This window comes from Panthera pardus, unplaced genomic scaffold, assembly GCF_024362965.1.
Source record: "Panthera pardus isolate Hobbes unplaced genomic scaffold, ASM2436296v1 HiC_scaffold_16, whole genome shotgun sequence".
Lineage (NCBI taxonomy): Eukaryota > Metazoa > Chordata > Mammalia > Carnivora > Felidae > Panthera > Panthera pardus.
The window spans coordinates 112,412,242-112,436,823 of record NW_026526721.1 but is presented as its reverse complement, the minus strand read 5'-3'; the positions used below and the strand labels follow the sequence as shown (position 1 = coordinate 112,436,823).

The 24,582-nt window shown below is 40.6% G+C and overlaps 1 protein-coding gene across 1 annotated transcript in view; it reads right to left on the bottom strand.

The window, feature by feature from the left end:
- CLRN1 (clarin 1) overlaps positions 1-5,177 on the bottom strand; it is a 39,955-nt gene extending 34,778 nt beyond the window's left edge. Inside the window, exon 1 of the mRNA XM_019439594.2 lies at positions 4,804-5,177. Within this exon, the coding sequence (XP_019295139.1) occupies positions 4,804-5,056 (253 nt within the window). The 5' untranslated portion in view covers positions 5,057-5,177. The remainder of the gene's footprint in view (positions 1-4,803) is intronic.
- Between the last annotated feature and the right edge of the window lie 19,405 nt (positions 5,178-24,582).

The window sequence follows — 24,582 nt, the reverse complement described above, 5'->3', positions numbered from 1 at the left end:
TCACAGTTTGTGAGGTCAAGCCCCACATCGAACTCTGGGCTGATGGTGCGGAGCCTTCTTGGGATTCTGTCTCTCCTTCTCTCTGCCCCTCCCCCACTTGTGTGGCCTTTCTCTCTCTCTCTCTCTCTCTCTCTCTCTCTCTCTCTCAAAAAAAATAAACTTAAAAAAATATGAAGTAAGTTAAATCTCTGTTAAGCTTTTTAACACATTTTCAATCATAAGGTCTCAATTAAAATGCTTTTAAAAGTATGACTAAAGTTGCAATCTGTGATCCATGATTGGTGAGATCTTATTTTTCACATTCAAAAAAAAAAAAATTCCATATGTTTTTACCAGATCATTGAACTATCTTGGCAATAAATAGATCAGCATATCTAGGAATGATTGATACCATATGATTCTTGGGTATCCTATTTTGATGATGCTCTACAGTGTTTCCAAGCACCAAAACAGAAACCCACCCGCACATACTAAGCTCAAAACTGGCAGTTTTTGTCTTGATGGCTACAGTAAGAGTTGAAACATCATCATTAAAATTTTACAGGTGACATATCAGGAAAAATTAAGCCCACCGGTTGTGTTTCCTTGAAAGGAAAACAGCCCTTCATCATAATGAATGAAATTGTGTGCTAGGTATGAATGCTAGTGACCTCTAGAAAATGAAGCGCTGACCCATAAGTGGATGAGAATCAGCCAGAGTAAACGAGGCAGAAGTTTTCCCGGCATAACTGTGCATGCTGGCAGGGAAGATTCTTGTTATAATTAAAAGAGATAGAGTGGTCAGTAGGGAACGTTTAATAGGAACAAACATGACAACATTGCCTGACGGTTTTTCTGCTCCATTCCTTATCCTCATGTTACACTATATATCTGGGTTTTAAAAGTGACACATGGCACTGCCCGTGAAAATAACACATACACTTGTGCAGCAGAACCAAGCAAAAATTCATTTAGAATATGGACACTGTCAACGCCCAATTTACTCAGAGTAAATCTCTAGCTAAGTTTGCACTGTCCCGTTGTGATAGCTATTAGCCACATTGAAATGGCTGGTGAGCACTTGAAATGTGGCTAGTTTGGATGGAGGCGTGCTGTAAGTTAAAATATACACTGGATTTTAAGGACTTATCACAAAAAAAGTAAAATACCTCTTACGTTGACTACATGTTAAAATGACAGTATTCTGGGTTTCTTGGGTTAAAGAAAAATGTCATCACAATTTATTTCACTTGTTGGGGCGCCTGGGTGGCTTGGTCGGTTAAGCGTCTGACTTCGGCTCAGGTCATGATCTCACGGTCCGTGGGTTCGAGCCCCACATCGGGCTCTGTGCTGACAGCTCAGAGCCTGGAGCCCGTTTCAGATTCTGTGTCTCCCTCTCTCTCTGCCCCTCCCCTGTTCATGCTCTGTCTCTCTCTGTCTCAAAAGTAAATAAACGTTAAAAAAAAAAAATTAAAAGAAAAACAAAAAACAATTCATTTCACTTGTTTCCTTTACTCCCTTTTTCTAGTATGGCTACTAGAACATTTAAAATTACATATGTGGCCTGAGTTTATGGCTTACATTGTATTTCTGTTGACCAGTGCTGATCTAAATGAAAAGTTTGGTCAGCGAGGTAGCATTTAGCAATCCCACAGAACCGAAATGTAAATCTGTATTAACTGATGCTGCCTCCACAGTGCGAAGAACCGGGTCACGAAGCGATTGATAGTTGGACGAGCTGCCTTTTCCATTCCTCCTACATTGGAAAGTTTCTTCAATCCAAATGTTTGCTTAGTAACTTTTCTAAGGGGAATATGAGAAAGGGAAAAAGTTCTGGGAAGTGAGTCGTGCCCTAATCATAACTTGGGCTCTGGAAGGAACAGGAAAGAATCGTCTACCCTGAGCTCTCTGGGGGCTCTACATTTTGCTCGAAGGATGCCATTATTGAGAAAACAGGGTTAGGCCTCCCATTCTCTTACAGTAACAGGACTACACTTTTCTCTCAGGCGAATGATCTGAGGGCTCTCTTCCTTCAAGAATGCGTTGTTAGAACGTCACTGACAGGGTGATGGCATTTTGAACGTGAAGATATGGACCGTGAAGCCTTCCTGTAGCAGGAGTGTCAATTCAGTGCAGGATGTTCGAAAGGCATATTGGTGAGGAAGTTTTTATCACTGAGAGGGCTGCTTGTTTCAATAAGCAGTATGCAGGGCACCTGGGTGGCTAGGTTGGTTAAGCGACAGACTCTTGATTTAGGCTCAGGTCATAATCTCCTGGTTCATGAGATGGAGCCCTATCGGGCTCGGTGCTGACAGTGCAGAGCCTGTTTGGGATTCTCTCTCTCTCTCTCTCTCTCTCTCTCTCTCTCTCTCTCTCTCTCTCTCCCCCCCTCCCCCCCTCCCTCTCTCTCTCCCTCTCCTTCTCTCTGCCCACCCCCGCTGTTGCCCTCTCTCTCTCTCTCAAAATAAATAAACATTTAAGAAAATTAATGAGCACTATGCTTTTTAGGGAATCCAGTATTCACTTTTCCTAATTTTCTCTTGTGTTCCATTGAAAGAGATACTTCTAAGCTTAGGCAGAAAAAGTGATACTGTAGGTATGCTTTGCAGGGTCTCATTGAAGTTAATGAGGTTTTGGGGTGCCTGGGTGCTCAGTCGGTTAAGCATCCAACTCTAGATTTTGGCTCAGGTCATGGTCTCATGGTTTGTGAGTTCAAGCCCCACCTCAGGCTCCATGCTGGCAGTGTGGAGCCTGCTTGGGATTCATTCTCTCTCTCTCTCTCTCTCTCTCTCTCTCTCTCTCTCTCTCTCTCCCTCTCTCTCCCCCTCCCACCCTCCCTTCCTTCTTCCCCAGCTCACCCTCTCTCTCTCTCTCTCTCTTTCTCTCTCTCAAAGTAAATACATTAAAAAAAAAAGAAATTAATGAGGTTTTAACACGTCTGGGGTAGAGACAGGTTACACAGAGAGGCTGTCACCACAGAACAGACTAACAAATGTAAGATCTTAACGAGGGTGGGGGGAAACGTTCAAAGTATCACAAGGACAAATGAAATTCTGTCATAGGTGAAGGTATTGTCTAAACCCCACGACTCTATGAGTCCGCACAAAAGCAAAGGGTAGGCCACCTGACTAGCACAATGGCGCCACAGACAGAGCTAACAGAGGACACGGCCATGAAAACTATTCATCAAACCGCTGAGGCATGTGGCTTTGTGAGGATTAAATAAGACAAAACACGCTTCGTGCTTCATGTCTTGTAAGTGTTCACAAAACCTACCGTTTGAAACCTGTCCTATGGGATGAGTAAAGCTGATCTCTGTTTCACTGTACAAAATGCAAAGGCTCCAGAAAACTCACTGTATGGTCCCTGCTTTTGTCTAAATTCATGTGTGAGAAGCTTTCCTCGTGCTTTTTAGCTGTCAATGAATGAGAGTTACCTAATTCCACTCATCTTTTTTCCTCTTTTATTTTTTAATACAGTTGCAAATCATGTGATCTACTTTGTTCTTTTTTCCCCCCCAAGGACAGCTAAGCAACTTTAACAGCCCCATTACCTTAATGAACTGAAGCCATTCAGCGAAAAGAGTTGGTATTCACTTCATCAAATCTAGTGGATGATAATTTTCCGAAAAGCTAAAGACTAATTCTTGAGGATTTTTTGGAGCCCTGTGACAATTCGTATCACCTAATAACCTATGTGAGTGAAAGTTGGTGTCCAATGACTGCGAAGAAGATAGAAGGAATGTTGCAGAAATATAAATAGGCCAGCACTGAAATTTAATTAGACACTGCATATGTTAATAATAAATTCAATTAATTTAGCTTTCTACCTATGCTAGAGAAAAAAAAAATACCCAGGCAAAATAATAATTCATTTTAAATGCCTCACTTGGTAACCTCCTTTCCTGAAGAGTGATTTATGCAGTAATTTACTGGCTGTTTCTTCATAAGATTGTTCCAAACCAGCCCTTTTGAAATAATAATAATTTCTGAATGTGTGTTGTGAGAGATATAACAAATGCCTTCTTATTAATTTTCATTTAATGAGTTGCCTATTCACATGGTAATTTTTTAAAAATTCTCTTCTTAAGATAAACAGGTTATAAATACTGTGGGTAACACTTCCATCTCACAAAAATCGAACAGAAAACCCATCTCATATTCTCTACATGATTTGAAGGTCAATCAGTTGCAAATTTTCTATCCTAAATAGGCATCTGTTTCTTTCCCAGTTAGCATAGCAGATCTGCTTTAAATTCCAAAAGCCAAGTGATTCACATTGGTGAAAAAAGAAAAAAAAAAAGATTATTAGCAGCAGGAAAGGTGCTAGCAGGGATAAAAGAGGGATAGATGGGGTACAAAGTCATGGGCAAGGTGGAAAAGAAGTTAGAGTTGCTTAAGGAGCCCATGACACTGATCTTTTTGTTTTGTTTTAAGAACAAAAAGAAGATCGTCTCTTACAGCTTTCTATTTCTCCAAGTTGCTCCCCCTTTAAAAAGATACCAAAATTTCTAGCATAAATATTAATGTTTAAGAGAATTTAATTGCTTACCTTCTCAAAAAGCTTAATTCCATACCAACTCATTAACTATATATTGTCATAATAAAAACAGAATGAAATAATAAGAACAAAATAGTAAAAACCAGGAAGAAGAAATTGCTCACAAGAGTCCTAGATATTTCAAATGGTCCACGTCTGTTTTAAGAGGCTTGTAATAGACAGGGCAAGGCTCTTAAAAATAATTCCTTCTTAAAAGTAATTCCTTGTAACAATTGGGAGAGCGCGCCTAAAGTATTAAATAATTCAAATGCAATTGTTACTTACGTGAGAACCGAAAGGGCCTCGCTCCCAGCCCGCACTGCCTCACACCCTCTCCGTGGAAAAGCCCGTACTGCATTTCTCCCATGAACTTGTCCAGCTCCTGCCCAGAGGCATTGACGAGCAAAGCCCCTGTTTTGCAGAGGAAGGTGGCTTTGATCCACAACGGTGTCCCCAGGGCTGTCACAACTCCAAGGGCGCACACGAAGCTTAACACCCCAGCCATACAAAAAATGACTTTCTTTTGTTGGTTTGGCATGATGAGAAATGGCTTTTGCGAGAGTGAGGTCTAAAGAGGAGACTTTTGTGACTGATGAGAAGTGACTGCCCCTTTGGCTGCATTTATTGTAGAAGCTGAACGGACAGATCCCGGCCACAGAGGCACCTTCACCCTCAACGGTGGTTCTCGTCAGTAGAATGGCAGGATGTGGAGACTTCTTCATCATACTTACTTGACTTCTTTTCTGCTGCTGCTTCTCTCTAATTTGGAAGCTTTGGACTAAGAGTCTGTAAAATAAAACTCTTTCATGCTGCCTTCGACAATCTCCTCTTGTGTCACTTGGTAACAAAGGTCTAAGATAACAGATGGAGTCCTCCCTGTAACTTGATAAATGCCTCCCCTTTCCTCAGCCTTTTGTCTGATTGGATGAGTTGAAACTTTCAGAAACAGGCTTGGCTCCTATGGCAGATTTTCAGCAACCTGAGAAGTGCATTTTTTGATGTGTTTCTGTTTTCGTTTTTGGTGGGGGCTGAAGAGGAGTGTGGACAGAAGAAGAACATATATGTGTTTCTTGGTAATTAATTGATTTTGAAAAATGTTAATGTAACAGGATAAAATATTGAACTGAGTTGGGTTCTGTGTCAATATGAAGTGCCCTAGACCAACCATTAAGGGCCTGTCCCCCTAACTCCTTTTCTTCCCAATCCACAATTTGGAATCATAGAAAAGTTCATTCCAATTTTTCCTGGGGCACAGGTGCAAATATCTAGTTTTCTAAAAGCTTTCCTTCAAAATGCTTTGCTGCTTTAGGACTCTAGCAAGGAAATGAGGTTCTGGGTCTGAGAAATATCTGAATCTATAAAGAAGAGAAGGGCACTGTCATGGAAAGAAGAGATTGTGTTCATATAGTCTGCTCTAAGAATTCACCACAGGGTACCTGGGTGGCTCAGTCGATTAAGTGTCCAACTCTTGATTTTGGCTCAGGTCATGATCTCATGGTTTGTGAGTTTGAGCCCTGCATTGGGTTCTGTACTGACAGCATGGAGCCTGCTTGGGATTCTCTCTCTCCCTCTCTCTCTCTCTGCTTCTCTCTCTCTCTCTCTCTCTCTCTCTCTCAAGTAAACTTAAAAAAAAAAAAAAAAAGGAATTTACCACAGAAAAGCAAGGGTCCTAGGAGAAGTCATCAGTTAGAGAGACAAGAGACAAATTCATGAGAAAGATTAAATAGCAAGTAAGTCAGGTTACATCGTTAATGTCTGAAAACTAACGTTGAGAACTTAGTTAACAAATTTTTACCTCAGCATTTCTACTGAGATTTTCCCTTCAGACACAGAATGTGTGTGTGTGTGTGTGTGTGTGTGTGTGTGTGTGTGTGTGTGTGTGTGTTACTGAGTATCTATTGTATGGCACATTATTGTGCTAGGCTCTGACCCAGAACCTAACTTCTAGTGAGAACTTAGTATGCATGGTATATTGCTCAGTATTTTACCTAAATTATATTATTTAGTCCTCACAATCACTGTATGAAGTGATGATGAAAATGATATCTCCATTTTATAGATAAGGAAACTGAGGCTCAGAGAGACCCAGCAACTTGCCCAAGAGAGTAATGGAGCTGGGATTCAAATCCAGGTGTTCTCATTTTGAGGTTTATCTGCTATCCTGAGCAAAGCCCTTGGCCTTGAAGAGAAGATAAGCTCTTCATCTTGGGTTGTATTGGGCTGGGAGTAATAAGGGCAGAGCAATCCTCACTAATTGTACATCTTGGATGCTTGGAGAACACAGGTATCTTTGAACAGAATTTTCCCACTTGGTCAAAAGCACATATTGATGCTAGTTTCTATTCTCTTGATCCACTTTTAAGCATGTCAGCTTAAGAGAAATTAATAACGGAAGATGTATTTTATGCCACTGTCAGCATAAGTGAATCTCAAGGTTATGCGCACTTTGAGGGGGACTTTACGTACAGTCTTGGACTTCCTGGCACAGCTACCCTCTCTTAGTAGCTTCCAGAGGCTATCTTCTTGTTGTTTTGATTTTTTTTAATGTTTGTTTATATTAGAGAAAGAGCAGGGGAGGGCAGAGAGAGATGGAAAGATGGAGACAGAATCTGAAGCAGGCTCCAGGCTCTGAGCTGTCAACACAGAGCCTAACTCAGGGTTCAAACTCACGAGCTATGAGATCATGACCTGAGCCGAAGTCAGATGCTTTCAGCGGCTGAGCCACCCAGGCGCCCCCAGAGGCTGTCTTGTGAAAGATAGACAAGTAAGTATAGAACTGATCCCAAAATGCCTGTGGCCCTTCAGAGGAGGAAGGGGGCAACATAAACCACGACCACAGAAGAACAGTGCACACACTAGATTCCAAAGAGGCACTCAAAATTAAGTTTCCAATCTAAGTAAGCTTTTTCATTTCATGTAACTTGACACCCACAATAAACAACTCACCACAGGTTATTTGCCCCCCCAATGAATTCTTCCCTGGATTTAGAATAATTGTCATCATTGTCCAGTAATGAAACAAGGGAGCAGCAGTGCCCCCAAGAAGCGGTTATCTGGGGTTACATGTGCTACACCCATTCTAGAAACCTTAGTTTGAGATGTCGAAGAAGAGCTATGCTAATTAAATCAGCATATTCTGTAATTGGAAGAGACAGAATATTTCCAAGCCTGGGAGCAGAAATTATTTACAACGTAATCAATACTATGAGTACATCTATGGAAAGGCTGTGGTAAGAGAGGAGTAGTTAGCATGGGACAGTGGTTTAATGTGAACCAAACCCCAACCCATGGTATGGTAAGCGATCCAGTAAGATAAGCCTTGCCTGGATATAGAGAGAAGTTAGATCACACCAGGTCTTAAGTGTGCCTCAGCCTACAGTGGGGTTTTCCCTGATCCGTAGAAACAGAAGAAAAAGAAATACAACATAGTTCTTTTATTGTAAAATTATGTCCTTCTTAATCTTTGTTAAAATTTCCTTTCTTTAATGAATAGTGATCATTAAATACATCCTCACTTGGCAAATTAAAAAAAATTGGCAGGGTGCCCAGGCGGCTCAGTCGGTGAAGCACCTGACTTTAGCTCAGGTCATGACCTCACGGCTGGTGAGTTCCAGCCCCGAGCTGGGCTCTCTGCTATCAGTGCAGAGCCTGCTTCAGATCCTCTTTCTCCCGCTCTCTCTGCCCCTCCCCTGCTTGCACACACACTCTCTCTCTCTCTCAAAAATAAATAAACATTGAAACAATTTTTTTTAATGGCAAACTTCTATCTGTTCTGAGTTTAAACAACCAACCAACCTACGGTCTATAGTATGCAAAAGCATGGACCCCTGTGTGGAAAGGATGAGGCCTCAGGCTCATGGCAACCTGCATAGACAACGTCTTCTGCTCTGACCCAGTGATTCTCCGCCTTGACTGCCCTTTGGAATGATTGGAGGAGGCTTTTAAAATACTAATGTCTGGGTCCTAATCCTTGAGATTCAGATTTATTTATTTTGGGGGATGGCCTTGGTGTTGAAGCACCTTGGGGAGTTGCAGGGGGCAGCCAAGGTTGAGAACGAGGGCTCTTCTCACACAGCTGCCTTCTGATTGCTGACTAGGGTTCGCAGGTATCTCAGTGCTGGAGTGCATGCACACGTGAACATTCAGATACCAGAGAGAAATTTCCTTACTGTAAATTAATAAATTGGTACAACCATTTACAGCTCAAATTTCCTGAATTTTGTTCCGCACTAAGATCATGATCTTGTCAAAATGTCCCGATGGGTCAGGTTTCAGCCTATCTCAGACTAAAGCCTCGGCCCCAGATCACAGATTTACCCCAAATCACCATGAGAATGTCAACGGTGATGTCTCCTGGTTGTGAAGCAGTCCCTCTCGGGTCTTACGCCCACCCCACCTCCTCTCTGCAGCTTCCTTTTAAACTTCAATATCAACCACCCACAGGCTGCATAGTAGTGTATGTGATCCACCCTCTGAGAATGATAGAATAGAACCTGGCAGTCATTATGCCTGACAGCCTCCTTTTGAAATTTCATCTTCAATGTCTTGAATGACAGTGATGACACCATTTTCCTTGCAGTGTCTCTGAGAATTTGAGTCATTAATGTCAGCAAGTTTTCACCAAGTATCCTACTGAAATCTTTACTTCTCTCAATCTTAACAGCAGTACATTTGGTAACATATGAAAATGGAACTAGGCCTTTTCTACCCCTCCCTCCTGACCCCTTCCAGGTGCTGGTCGATGATAGAATTCTCCAGTGAGACTGGAAACGATATAGACAAAAGAATACAATTGCAGACTATGCTTTTACTTTCAGTATATCGTTTATGAGTCTTCTCATACTAATTTGGCTTCATTGGGTTTCCCTTATGGTTATTCAAAAACAAAAGCAAAAAAAAAAAAAAAAAAAAAAAAAGGCCCAATTCCAAAGACATGGGAATTCTCATTGATTTTCTCCCTAAGAGTAAGAGACAGCATGGCACCATGAGGAAAGAGCACTGGGTGGGGAGGAAGATATGACCCAGTGTCCAACACTAAAATTAAGAATTCCCTAATTACTCTGGCATTCATTTTACTCCTTTATGAAAAGAATGGTCTTGGCTACATAGGCAATTCTTAAATTATTTTTAGCCAGAGAAACCATTTCCTCAACTGAACTTTTGAGTGGAGTAAGAGATAAAAATTGAGCTTCTAGGGGTGCCTGGGTGGCTCAGTCGGTTGAGCGCCCGACTTCGGCTCAGGTCACGATCTCAAGGTTTGTGAGTTCGAGCCCCGCGTCGGGCTCTGGGCTGACAGCTTGGAGCCTGGAGCCTGCCTCGGATTCTGTGTCTGCTTCTCTCTCTGCCCTTCCCCTGCTCCTACTCTGTCTCTTTCTCTCTCAAAAATAAAGAAACATTTAAAAAGTTTTTTAAAAATTGGGCTTCTATACTGGAAGGAGTGGTGATGGAGGAGGTCTGCTGCGGACTCTTCTCACTCCTTTTTCCCTAAGAGCCTCCACTTGCAACCCTAGAGTCAGCTCAGAGACAATGATGGGCATGGGCCAGGCGATCCTTGAGTTGCCTTCTAACTAAAATTTTTTTGCCAGTTATAGAATTCGAATATGTCCATTTGCTAGATTATTTTTTTCTTTGCTGTACTCACCTGTCAGCTATTATAGAATATTGTATTGCCTAGAGACACTAGGTGGTTGATTATTCCAATTATTAATTTTTAGATTTTTTTTTTTTTAATGAGAGTTTCTGGGTTTTGTCCAATTTGTCGCTGGTAAAGCTGATTTTGATTTTCTTCCAAATGGATCATTATACTCCAAGGCCTCTCTGAGAGGGATTCAACAAGGGTTTATCAAGCTTCCTATTCTAAGACAAGAGGCCTTTGTGAATCTATCCCATTTTTCTCGTCTTTAAAGCAAAATCTGGCAAATTTGATTGACGTTTCTTGACTGATTCAAGTTGCTGGTGATCCTCAAGTAGCATTGTAATTCTCTAATGACTGAAAGGGGTAAAAAAAAAAAAAACACACTCCACAGAAAGAACTGATTGATTTATTAGGGGGGAAATTACCACATGTGCTAGACCTTGATTGCAGCTAATATTTGTAGAGCTAATTGCTTGAACTAGAGGATTAAAAGGGTTGAGGAAAGGGAAGAAAAAGAAAACAAAGTTCTTTCAGAATACAGATGAAGTCACAGTGGATTTGGACTGAGAGGGTGAATTCAGTGCAGGGATTTTCAGGGTTGATGATGGTTATGAGGACATTTAAAGTAAGTGCAACAGCTGGGCTTCCGTGACAGAGAGTGGCCACAGAGAAAGCCTAAGTAGAGGAAGGTTGTGATCTGTCAAAGAAGACGTGTGACCACACCCTCTGATTTTTCTGTTTCTTGTTGATATCTCATACAGAGACTATGGTGATACTTAAGCCTCAATTTAGCAGAATCCTGACCTATTCTGGGAAGGAGGGAAAAGTTACCTAAATAAGTGAAGAAGGAAGGCACCAGTTGAGACCCCCTCCTTTAATAATCATAGATGGAGGGGCACCCGGATGGCTCAGTCAGTTAGGCATCCGACTTCAGCTCAGGGCATGATCTCACAGTTCATGAGTTCGAGCCCTGCATCGGGCTCTGTGCTCACAGCTCAGAGCCTGGAGCCTGCTTCGGATTCTGTGTCTCCCTCTCTCTCTGCCCCTCCCCTGCTTGCTCTCTCTCTCTCTCAAAAAAAAATAAACCTTAAAAAAAAACTTTAAAAAAATAATCATAGATGGACTGAATTCCTAGTACAGAGAAATCAACAATAATTCTCACTGATATAACCTGGGGTAGATGTGTTGCAATGGTAAACTTTGGAGCAGTTTGATTCTGCCATTACTATTATTGTATAAATGTTTTCTTTTGTGTGGGTGTGTGACACTTAAAATACTGACAATTTCTTTGATGATTTACATAAAAATAATAGTAGCAATGTTAACAAAAATATAATTCCTACTGGGGTTTATCCTATGTGCTTTCCATGTGTCAACTCCTTTCTTTTCAGACACACTGGGGCAATTATTAGATTTCCTGCCCCTCCTTTGTTAAGATATTCCAAGTAATACAATAGTTCAATTTTTAGCCAGACAGATAAAAAGTCTCCTGAAATATTCTCATAATGAAGAGCTGAATAATAGTACAATTGGGTGGATTTATATCTTATCAAGTCTCCAGAAATAACGAGTATTGACTTATGGAGCTATGCTAGCAAGAGAGACCTTTAGACTGATTCACCCAGACATTACTATCGAGACTCACATAAAAACAGAGGTTGTATCTCATCCAAACACTTAGCTTCCTATCAAACCTTTATTTGAGCACTGACCATGGACAGAGGCAGTTAAAAATAAGAGATGACCAAAAAGAGATTCAAGATTATCTTCATGTTCCAAGGATGGGATCAAAGCAACAAGATATCCTCAGGTTTAAAAATATAATTGCCTGGGGAAATCTGGGTTGGCAGGCCTTCATGTGAGAAGACAATTAGCTAGACAATGAGCTCCACAGGAGCCAACGGTGTGAAATGACAATTCCAAGTGTTACTACAGTGAGGCATCATCAGCCTTTGGGTTGATTGCCCAGCCCTGGGTCCTTTCTTTGAGAAATTCCTTTTAATACCCTGATAGAAAACTCTATGGCAGCCACCTTTGCACTATGACTCATGCTTTCCAGTCTACTGTGATTAGGAATAGATGTCCGGACTAATCAGAATCCATCTGCTGAGGGTTGAGAAGTGGTACCCAAAGACACAAGGTCAAAGTATTGGAGGCCAGTCCGCAGAGAGAAGGAGGGAGAGTCTCTTCCCATAAAGAAGGCCTTGAATTGCCCTCTCTCCCCAGTTCTGACTGCTCAGTGTTTCTACCACCTGTCACCCTTCTCCTTCCTAGAAGTCAAAAGGCAGGCTCTGCTTTCAAAGCATTCTTGCTCGTTTACCTGTTTGTTTGCTGAGAACTTTCCCAGGAAGTGCCAATTTCAGTTCTTCCCACCATCTGGTCGTGGGTGCAGCGCCCCAGGTGAGACTGGCTGGACAGTCACGTGAGTGAAGGACGAGCGGAGGCTGCCGCAGATCCCACGTGTGGTCTGTGAGCACATGCATATTAGTGCCACCCGTCCCCTGTCCCAGAGCCTCTGTGTCCACCAGTGCCCTAGCTCTGTGGGAGCTTCCCCTCAGGCTGGTCTTGTCTGATCCCTCTTTCATCAGGGATGGACACTCCCCTTACATGTGGTCACTACCTCACAGGCGCCCAAGGTCTCACCCTCCAAGGGAGGACCCCCAAAAATCTAGACTGCTGAACTTCCTAGGATTGACTTCAACAGAAGGGGGTGGGGAGGCCTGAACAGAGTCCTGGAGCAAAGACAGGCGAGACTCCTGTGCATGCATGCATGCTGGCAGCGTGCTGATTGCTGTCCCGTGGGAGCTTCATTAGTCGCCATGAGAAGGACGGCGTAACAGTGTGATAATGGGACTTGATTCCCATTCTGGGCCCTAGCTGCAGCCCATGTTCCCAGTACACCCTCTCCTGAGTACTGTGTCCCTCCCTCTTCTTCGCTTTCCCAGACAGCAGTGTCTCTTAGCAAATCTGCAAGTGATATGTATACATGCCCTACTCAGATCTTTTTCTTCCCCCACTCAGGGTAGATCACACATGAATTAATCCTTCAAATGTCTTTCATTCTACCATAGCTACTCATATTCTCTCTCTCTGTCTCTCTTTCTTCCTCAGTCTAATTAGCAAAAATAAATATTTTGTCCATCCATGAGAAGATCCTGAATGAAGTGCGTATTTATGCACCTTAGAAAACCAGCACTATCTCCTTGGATGGCAAAACATAGGCTAGTCACTAGGGCATGAAGTGTTAAAACGAAACGTTTTAAACCCAGTGGCCAAGACATTTCACTAAGTACTTACAAAGCAAGGCAAAATTTCAAGGTTAAAAATCCCTTTCCAGGAAATTCAGATTGAAATGAATATAAGATCTCTATTAATTTTCCGACTCCTGTGCATATATTCTCTGTGCATGGTCCTTATTTGAAAAATAATAAAGGCAAATTGTAGACTAGGCAATGTAGAGGGTTATAAATGCCTTATCTGTAAAGTCTCTTTCCAAGATGAGCAGCCACAGATGGGGAAGGGGGTGGTAAGCGCTGGGAAACCCAAGCTGGATTGGGAGTAGCCTGAGAAATCACCATACTTGGGAGCCAAAACTCTTTGACTTGTCATGTGCTGAAAATCACCAGTAAGCCAGATCAGACATGACACTGTGTCTTTAAATGATGTAAAATGCCCAGGCGCTGAGCCATGGGCACTACTGAGGACGCATGAACATTGAGTGGATCTGGGATTTTTATGAAGAAAAACCAAGCTGCACCCCATGCCTGCACTGCTATTGAAACAAAATCTAGACTAGCCAATGACTTCTTGATGTTAATGACACAGAAATGTTTTATCATTATGAAAAAGATGATTTTAACAAAGACATTTAGAAAAACCAAACCATATTCAAAAATTAATTAGAAATTTATTATAGATCTAAATGTAAAGCCTAATGATAAAACTTCTAGATGAAAACGGGAGAAAATCTTTGTGACCTTGGGTTAGGTAAAGAGTTCTTGGACAAAAAGAGTATGAATGATAAAATTAAAAACAAATTGATACAATTTTCTCCTCTTTGAAAAGCATCATAAAAAATGAAAAGTAAGCCATAGACTAGGATAAAATACATAAACAATACATATCTGATAAACGACTTGTGTACAGAATATATACAAGAAACCTAAAAACTCAGAAAACAAACACCCCAGCTTTAAAAAGCAGACAAGATATTTCAATAGACACTTCATCAAAGAAGACATATGGGTAACAATCCCAAGAAAAGATGCTCAAAGGGGCGCCTGCGTGGCTCAGTTGGTTAAGTGTCTAACGCTTGGTTTTGGCTCCTTCATGATCTTATAGTTAGTGAGATCAAGCCCCGCGTTGGGTTCTGTGCTGACAGCGTGGAGCCTGTTTGGGATTCTCTCTCCCTCTCTTTCTGCCCCTCCCCTGCTTGTGCTCTCGCTTGCTCACTCTCAAAATAAACAAACTTAAAAAAAGAAACGAAAGAAGAAGAGATGGTCAATATCAGTCAAAATAAAACCACAATAGACTATCACAACTTACTTATTAAAATGTTTAAAATTAAAACGAAACAAAACAAAATCACCTGACAATATCAAGTCCTGGCAAGAATGCAACTGTAACTCTTATGTATGTTGATGGGATTGCAAAATGGCACAGCCAAGGAAAGAGTTTTAGCAGTTTCTTAAAAATGTAAACATACACTCGTAACATGACCCAGTAATCTTACTCCAGATATTTGCCCAAGAGAACTGAAAGCATATGGCTATATAAACACTTATACACAAATGTTTATAGTGGCTTTATTCATAATCGCCCCCAAATGGAAATAACCCAAATGTCCACCAACTGTGAACGGATAAACAAACTGTGGTACATCTGTACAACAGAATACTAGTCAGGAATAAAAAGGAACAAACCACTGACACACGCACCAAAATGGACGAATCTCAAATGTTGTTTGCTAACTGAAAGAAGAGAGACTCAAGCGTATGACTTCATTTATATGACCTCTGGAAAGGGCAAAACTATTGGGACATAAGTTATATCAATAATTATCAGGGGCTGGCCAGGGTGGGTAAATATTGACTCTTAAGGGGGCGGAGGGAACTCTGTGGGGTGAAATTGTGGTGGAGTTACATGCCTGCAAACTTTTGTTACAATTTCTGGAACTGCATACCTAAAAAGGGAGAATTCTGCTACATGTAAATTAAACCCTAAAAAAGGGAACACAATTAAAATATCTTGGAATGCCAACACTCAGCATGTAGCTCTCCAGATATTTTCTTATGCAAGAAGTTAAACATGAATTAACCTCTTTCTTAGAATAGAAAAACAGGATATTCTAGTCAACTTAATATTTTGCTTAACAGAGTTATCACATATACTACTACACACAGGGATCACTGCTTCCAAAAGGATTCTAATTCCAGATATATTTCTTTCAAAATTTGTTCTGCTATAAATATTTGATGTGTTTTGGCAGACGTGGCATAGTCAGGAGACCTGGATTGGACTCTGTAGGTCCTGTGACCAACTTACCCAATGACCATGGCAAGTAATTTTCCTCTTTGGTGTTTATTTTTTCCTGCTTCCCACAGTAGGTTTGACATGATTCCTACTTCTTAACCTTTTCTTTTCCTGTATGGGTGCAAATAAGGAACACTGTCTGCAGGAAGAGCTTTCGTCTGCCCAATCTGAGCCTTTCCCATCTCGTTAATCACCCTTGTCACCTCTCAGCTCAGGCCAAAACTCAGAGTTGTTCTTGATTTTTGCCACCCCCTCCTACCCTGCCATATTCAATCCATTAACACCTTCTTTCACTGCTGCCTACAAAATGTATCTGATCCTGACCGTGTTTTACTGTCTCCCTTATTATTACCATCCTGTTGATCACTATTGTCTCTGGCCTGGACTCCTGCAATTGCCTCTTAACTTCTCTCCCTTGTGCAATTCATTCTCAACTCAGGAGACACAATGATCCTTTATAAATGTCAATGTAGGGACGCTTGGGTGGCTCAGTCGGTTAAGTGTGTGACTTCGGCTCAGGTCATGATCTCATGGTTCCATGTGTTCGAGCCCTGCATCAGGATCTGTGCTGACAGCTCGGAGCCTGGAGCCTGCTTCCCATTCTGTGTCTCCTTCTCTCTCTGCCTTCCCCTGCTTGTGCTCTGTCTCACTTTGTCTCTCAAGAATAAATAAATGTAAAAAAAGTTTTTTTAATGTAAATGTAAATCAGATCCCATTGAACTGCTAGTGGATGGATGCTGGTGACTTCCCAATGCACTGGTGATACAATTTGGACTCTACTGTGGCCTACAAACCCTCTGTGGTCCAGCCCATCTACTTAAGACATCTCCTCTTATCACTCCCTAGGCTCAGTACACAAGTCAGCTTTCTGTTTCTCAGACACTCGATGCTTGGGTCAGCCTCAGGAACTTTGCCCTTGCCCTTCCTTTTGCTGGAAATGATTATCCGCCAGACCTTGCAATCATTGGTCCCTTCTCTCCATGCAGAACTCAACTCAAATATGACTTTCTCAGAGGGTACTTCCTGGACCAGCCTACCTAAACAGCACACCTTGACCAGCTACTGTCTAACTCATTGCTCCGTTTTATTTTCTTCATATTGCCACTTAAAATTGTGTTATATTATTTACTTATTGATCAAATTGACTATTGTCTGTTATTCCCACTAAAATGTGAGTTCTGTGGCTACAGGGAACTTTTCTTGTTCCCCATTGTAGCTGCCGGGCAGGAAACACATATCTCCTGACACAGGGTGGACCCTCAATATCAATCAATACCATTAGCTGTCAGAATTAGTGAATGTATGTATGCAAATTAAGTCCTAAAGGCAAAATGTTTTTCAGATCAAAAGTGGGAAGAACAAGCAAAGTCTGTCTCTAATAGTCTGTCTAAAGCCTTTGCAGAATAAATGGCATTAAGATGTCTAAAGAGAATGTGTCAGACGAATCAGCAAAGAAAATTTAAGAAACTGTCAGAGAAAAAAGGTTGCAGTGTACCTTCAGCTCCTGGGAGATTTTGGTCTTTAAATCTGATGTACTGGGTCCCTGACACAGGTACACCTGACTTGATGGGCAGCTAGATCCTCTAAAGGTGAGAGACTCACTCAACCCCATTGCTCTGACCACGTTGTCTGCTCCCATTTGTAATCTAGTTTATGTGTGGATTCTTCTGTTGAGTGGAAGGTGCTGTCCAGCACAGGTGATTGACTGGTTCCTTTGGAAGTTCTAGTCTTTTTGTTTTAAATAATGAAACTGGTGTGCTGATTTTATTCTTTAGTCTTTTGTGACCTTTTTGGGAGTCTACTTCCATTCTCAGAGTCCTAGCAAAATCAAGCAATACTGGGGTCCAACTCTGGAATGTCGGGCCCAGCTCTGGACCAGCCCCTTTCACATTTATTTTCTTCTAGCTATGACTCTTTCTCCTTCTCTCCCTCTCTCCGCCCCCCAACTTCCTTCCTATCTTCTATCTATCTATCTATCTATCTATCTATCTATATCATCATCATCATCATCATCATCATCATCATCATCATCATCATCATCTCTGTTTCTTAGAATCCCAGAATGAATCTTTGGCTCACTCAGATGTAGTAATCTGAGCAGGAGAGTTTAATAAAGGGACGATTTACAAAACTATGGGCAGGGTTTAGGGCAATTACAAGGGATGATGCAGTCCTCTATGAGAACTGAAAGAGATGGGAAGGGCATAGTTTTTGGAATCTACAGGTAGAGAAGTCCATGTGGAGAGGGCCACCTGACAGCAACAGTGTCCGTCTGCTGACTTCTGGAATCTGCCGTGGGCCCACAGGAAAAAAGATGGGACAATAACTACCTTGACCTTACTTTCCTCCTTTCCTCTCCTCTGATCAGCTCCTGGTGCTCCCATTGGCCAAATCCAACTGGAAGCCAAAGGTTAGACTCTCAGGCCATAGGGCAGGGCAGAGAAGAGTGTAAAATGGATGTAAAGGGGCAAATGTAAGAAATCCTACTGATTATCGATTATCTATCCATCCACCTACCATCTATCCTATCTGAAATACATAAAGAGTGAAAACCAGTGTTCTTCTATCCCTGACCTTTAGTCTCCCAGGCTCTCTTCTACAAGGCAATTTCTTGTAAAACTTTGCTGTTATATCCTCAGATCATCTTAGCATAGGTGTAAATACATCTTCCTTCCACCACCTGCCTTATAAACAAATGATATATACCATGAAAACTCTTCTACATCTGGCTTTTTTCACTTAATAAAACGTCTCTGTGAGCATTCTAATGGGACCATATGTATGATTTAATCTGATTGTTTGGCAGCAACAAATTCAACTTTTAATGACTCTGGAATGGGATCTCATTGACGATGCATGTGCCTGTCCATGCACGCAGTCACAGTCACTACTGCACCTTCCCAGTGTGTACAGATTCTCTCCATAATCCCAGTTTTAGAAGCAGTTCTCCCTTGCCTCCACATTGGACACCCTATCCTGGCAACCACGAGTCCAAGTTGCAAAAAGGCTATGTTTCTAAGTCTGGACTCCCTGTATGCCAGGGGTAGAACCAAGAGCTTAATTAAGTTCCACTTTATGCTGCAACCAACCTGGACAGTTTACTCTCAGCCATGGAGTAGCTCCACATACATGACTTAGGGCTTCCTTGCTCAAATATTTTTGAAATCCTTCATTCTGTCACTCTAAAGCAACACCCCGGTTAAGCAGTGCTTGAATCTCTACTACCCAATACACCTTACTGTGTGCAATAGGATTTATTTTGCCTTCATAAGAAGGTAGACTTTGTTTTCCATCTGAAAATTTGAATATATATATTGATAGGAATTAATATATTTGTATATAAATATTGATATATATACACATGTATATGTATGTATATATATATATACATACATATATATGTATGTATATATATAGTGTGTGTGTGTGTATGAGTGATCGAGTTCAACTGCAGTTGCATATGCCATTGAAATCATGTCTTCACATCCTGCGACATTTGCCTTATTTTTAATTTGTATCAGTAATTTTATCCAGATGACAGGAGAAAGAAAAATCTCCATAGCTAATTCTCCAATTGCAAGCTGATGTCCATACAAAAAGTGCTATTGGCATTTCCAGAGCATTGAATACATAAGAGAATATATTTTATATTTACCTTTAGAGATGGACATACCTGTATTATAGGGGAATCATTATATCATTATCATATCATTATATCATTAATAAGAACGTTTTATTTAATAAGAAAGTTTTATCAGTTTCATTGCTGGTATGTTAACACTTGGATGCTGTGCAGTAGTTTTGGGGTTCTGTGAGTGATTGTGCTGGATAAGTCTGTGACAGAGCCCAGAGCGAACTCCCAGAGATGTGGTTTTGGGAAGACCTGTCATCGCTGAAACTGTACTGAAACTGTCCTGAAACCTTTCCTGGAACTTTGCCCAGTGCTGTGATATGCACGGTTGATTGCAAACATTCTGTCTAGAAACTTCAATGATTTGGCAAGATGTCTTTGTAGCAGAAGTGCTCTTTGTGTTTAAAAAATCAACTGAGTTGGGCATGGGCACAGAAGACCGTCTAAATGAACACACCAAAATATTAACAGTGGCTTTGCCTCAGGGAATGGCATTGGGGTGAAGGAGGAAAAGGATAAAGGACTTTTTTTGAGAAAGAGAGCACAAGTGGGAGAGGGACAGAGAGAGACAGGGAGAGAGAGAATCCCAAGCAGGCTCTACACCACCAGCACAGAGCCCGATGCGGGGCTTAAACTCATGAACCACGAGATCATGGCCTGAGCTGAAATCGACCCTCAACCTCCTGAGCCACCCAGGCATCCTGAGGACTTTCACTTGTTACTTCTTCCACTTCTGTATTATTGAATTGTTTACAACCTGCATCTATTGCAGAAGAGAAGTGGGAGGCTTTACCATCCGCTCTGTCTGCCAGCTCAGAAACCAGGGAGGCAGACTTGCCCTTTCTTTCTCTCTCACTCCCCATACCTGACCAGTGTGATCAAGCTTTGTAGGTTTACTTCCTAAATCTCTCTCAAATACACCCCTGCTCCCCATCTCCGCAGGCCTTCCTAAGGTAGGTGCTCATGAGCTCTCCTCTGATGCAACAGGCCCTGAGCTCGACTCCCTGCAACCCCATCCATTGTCCCCTCAGCTCCTCAGAGGCACCCCTACCACATCCTAACCCAAGAGCACATCTGACCAGGTCACTTAAATGCTTAAAATCCCCTGCCCAGCAAGCCTACCCTGCCCTAACCCCTTCTCCGCCTTTAAAATTGTGATTTGCTTCTAATTACAAATCTGACCAAGAACACCTGTGACCCCCCCAAAAAATTATTCCTCAGCCTGGCAGGAGAAACCTGAGATCCTGTCTGCCCACCTTCCTAGCCTCACCTCCTATAACCAGATTCCTGCAGTTCCCCAGACCCTCCACCTGCTGTCTCATTTGTCTCCCTAATGACTGCTCCCTGATCTGGCTTCCTTTGAAAGCTACTTCTCCTTTTTCCCATGAAGTTTTCTTGACACCCTCAGGTGGACTCGGCTCCTCCTTCTCTAAGTGACTGATCAGTGCATTATCACACTTTACGGTAATAATTTAACACCTGTTCCCAAAATTCTTGTTTCTTTGAGAGCAAAGAACTTATTTATTTTGCTTATATGCTTCTATTTTTAATTTTGGCATCCCCAACATTTTTTATGGGATGAGTATTTTTTATGGAATGTGTATGCTGAATAAATGAGTGAGTGAATGAATGAATGCAGAGAGCAGAAATTAGAAAGTCCCTGACGTGTGATAAATTTCATTTCTGATATTCTGGCTAGATCTTATTTATTCCTCTTTTTAATGGCACATTGGGCACCCCTAATGTGATTCTAAAATAATAATTTTTCAGCTCCTGATTTCATTAAACACCATGTTGTGGTTATGAGGAGCCCAGGAGGAACCCTGGAGGCCAGTGCCACCTGTAATGGTTTTTTCGCTCCATAGTTGTCTTCAGCTTAGTGACCGCTGCTTTGAAAAAGTTCCTTAACTTCTCTGCACCTTAACTTCCTTGGCTGCAATAAGAGATTCATGATGCTGTTAGCTCATCAAGTATTGGTGAGGCTGAGATCAGATAATGTATGCGAAGTTTTTAGAACAATGCCTAGCGTATGGAACATGTAATAAATGTTCAATAACATTGATGACGGTGATGACGTTTCTTTGATATTATTGAGGGCACCTTGTACTTTTCCATGGAGGAGAAGTAAACTATAAGGCCTGCTGTGAATTGCTGCATTCTATAATGATTCATAAAGCACTGTATCATTGTGTTACATGATCAATATAGAGCTTTACGAGCATAGGCAAATTCAATTGTCTGCAATGAGTTGGGTTTCAAAACCAGTACAGTGAACCAAGGCAATTTAAAATGCTAAGCAACTACTCTTATGTGTCTAAAAAATTCCATCACTGGAAATGTTATCATTATTGGAATACTTTGTCCCTTTGAAATGTTAGATGTTCTAACAAGTAGGAACATATGAGTCATGGAAACCTTAGAGTGAATGAGAGCAGTGTTGACGGGCAGAACATTGGTGCCAGGGGCCTACAGGATAGAGGATGAAGAGGAGAAGAATAGCCTGCAAGGAGTTGTCAGATGTGGCTGGCTCAGAGTCTGCAGCCATTCTTGCAAGGCTGGCAAGGTGGGCCAACTTCTTAAAGTGCAGACTGGTCTCAGGTAGGGTTCTGCTCAGGGACAGCATTGTTATGGTTGCTGAGAGCTCATGCCCAGGACTGCTGGCCTGGGTTCTGGATGCCTAGCCACCTCTACTCTTTGACAAACTGTTTTATTTTCTAGATAAGGGAGGGTCTTAGCTGCCAGTGACAGAAATTCCGATCAAACACTAGTTTAGGCATCAAGGGAATCATTTGGGCCCATATAACTGGAAAGATCAGGAGTAGTCATGGCTTCAGGGTTCAAAGGGGATCATCCAGGCTCAGTTTCACTCCATCCCTTGTCTCAGCCTTTTACTGGGTTGACCTCCAACCCAGGCATCATAGATGGATGGTGACAATAGCTTTAGTTTCTACATCCCCTCAGGTTCAAGGGGCATAGGAATAGAGCTCACTTTTGCTTTGGAAATTTCAAATATATATACATCAAATATATATATATATATACATATATATATGTATATATATATATTACATATATATTATATATCAATACATATATATTTGATATATATTATATTTATATATATATATAGATATATATATAGATATATATAGATATATATTCCTTGTGTCTTTTTGGCTCTAAAAAGGCATTGTGCCTATCTTTGAAGAAATTGCTCTGGCCAGGGGAAATACAAACTCTGAAGGGCCACAAATAAATGGAAAGATGTTCTGTGTTCATGGAGTGGAAGACTTAATATTATTAAGATGTCAATACTGTTCAAAGTGATTTATAGGTTTAATGTAACTCCTTTGAAAATCCCAAAGGCATTTTTTTCAGAAATAGAAAAATCCATCCTAAAATGTCTATGGAATCTAAAGGGACCTTTAATAGCCAAAACAATTTTGAAAAAGAACAACATAGTTGGAGGACTCACACTTCCTGATCTCAAAACATATTACAAAGCTATAATAATCCAAATAGTGTAAAACTGGCATAAAGGAAGACACATAGACCAGTGGAACAGAACAGAGAGCCTAGAAATAAACTCTTACTTCCATGGTCAACTGATCTTCAACAAAGGTACTAAGACCACACAATGGAGAAAGGAGTCTTTTCCTCATAACAAATGGTGTTAGGAAAGTTGGGTATTGTGTTTAAAAAAAATGAAGTTGGACCCTTATTTTACACCATATATAAAATTAACTCAAAATTGATTAAAGACCTAAATGTAAGAAACCAGAACTATACAACTCCAGAAGAAAACATAAGGAAAGACCTTCATGACATTGGATTTGGCAATGATTTCTTAGATATGACATCAAAAGCAAAGGATAACAAAAGCAAAAATAGACAAATGGGAATACATCAAACTTAAAACTTTGTACATCAAAGGACACAATCAGCAACCTAGGAATGGGAGAAAATATTTGCAAATCGTATATCTGATAAGAATTTAATATCCAGAATATATAAAGATGTCCTACAACCTAACAACAAAATCAAGTAACCTGATTTTAAGATGGCTGAAGGACTGAAATAGATATTTCTCCAAAGATGATATATAAATGGCCAATAGGCGTATGAAAAGATGCTCAATATCACTAGTCATCAGAGAAATTCAAATCAAAACCACAATGAGATACCACCGTAATTCCTTACATCCATTAGAATTTCTATTATCAAACAAATGGACAAAAAACAAAAATATCTAGAAAATAGCAAGTGTTGGCAAGAATATGAAGAAATTGGAAATCTTGTGTACTGTTGATGGGAATGGTATGGCCACTATGGAAAATGGTATGAAGTTTTCTCAAAAAAATTACAAATAATCCCACTTACGGGTATATATCCAAAAGAATCCAAAGCAGAGTCCTGAAGAGGTATTTGCACATCCAAGTTCATAGCAGCATTATTCCTGATAGCTACGAGGTGAAAGCAAACCACATGTCCATTAAAAGATGAATGAATGAGCAACATGTGATATGTACATACAATGGAATGTTATTCCGTGTCAAAAAGGAGGGAAATCCATCACAAGCTACAATATGGATGGACCTTGAGGACATTATGCTAAGTGAATAAGCCCATCACAAAAAATAAATACTGCATGATTCCACTTGCAGGATATATCTAAAGTAATCAAATTTATAGAGGCAAAGTACTATCGTGGTTACCAGGGTCTAGGAGGAGGGGGAAAAGGGGAGTTGTTTAATGGGTATAGAGTTTCAGTTTTGGAGGATGAAAAAGTTCTAGAGATCTGTTTCATAGCAGTGTGAATACACTTAACACTACTGAACTTATACATTTAAAAATGGTTATGGTAAAGTTTGTTTTGTGTTTTTACCACAATGAAATATATATATATATATATATATATATATATATATATATATATATCTCCTATATATATATATATCTCCTATATATATATATCTCCTATATATATATATATCCTATATATATATATATATATATATCTCCTATATATATATATATCTCCTATATATATATATCTCCTATATATATATATCTCATATATATATATATATATATATATATATATATATATATATATCTCCTATATATGTATATATATCCTAAGTCCCCTATCAGAGTAATTAGTTCAGGTAGAGTGGGGCTAGGACTTCAATATTATTTAAAGTCTCCCTGGATTATTTTATGGTATAATCAGGTTTGCAAGTAGCTGCCTAATCTCTAATCTTTC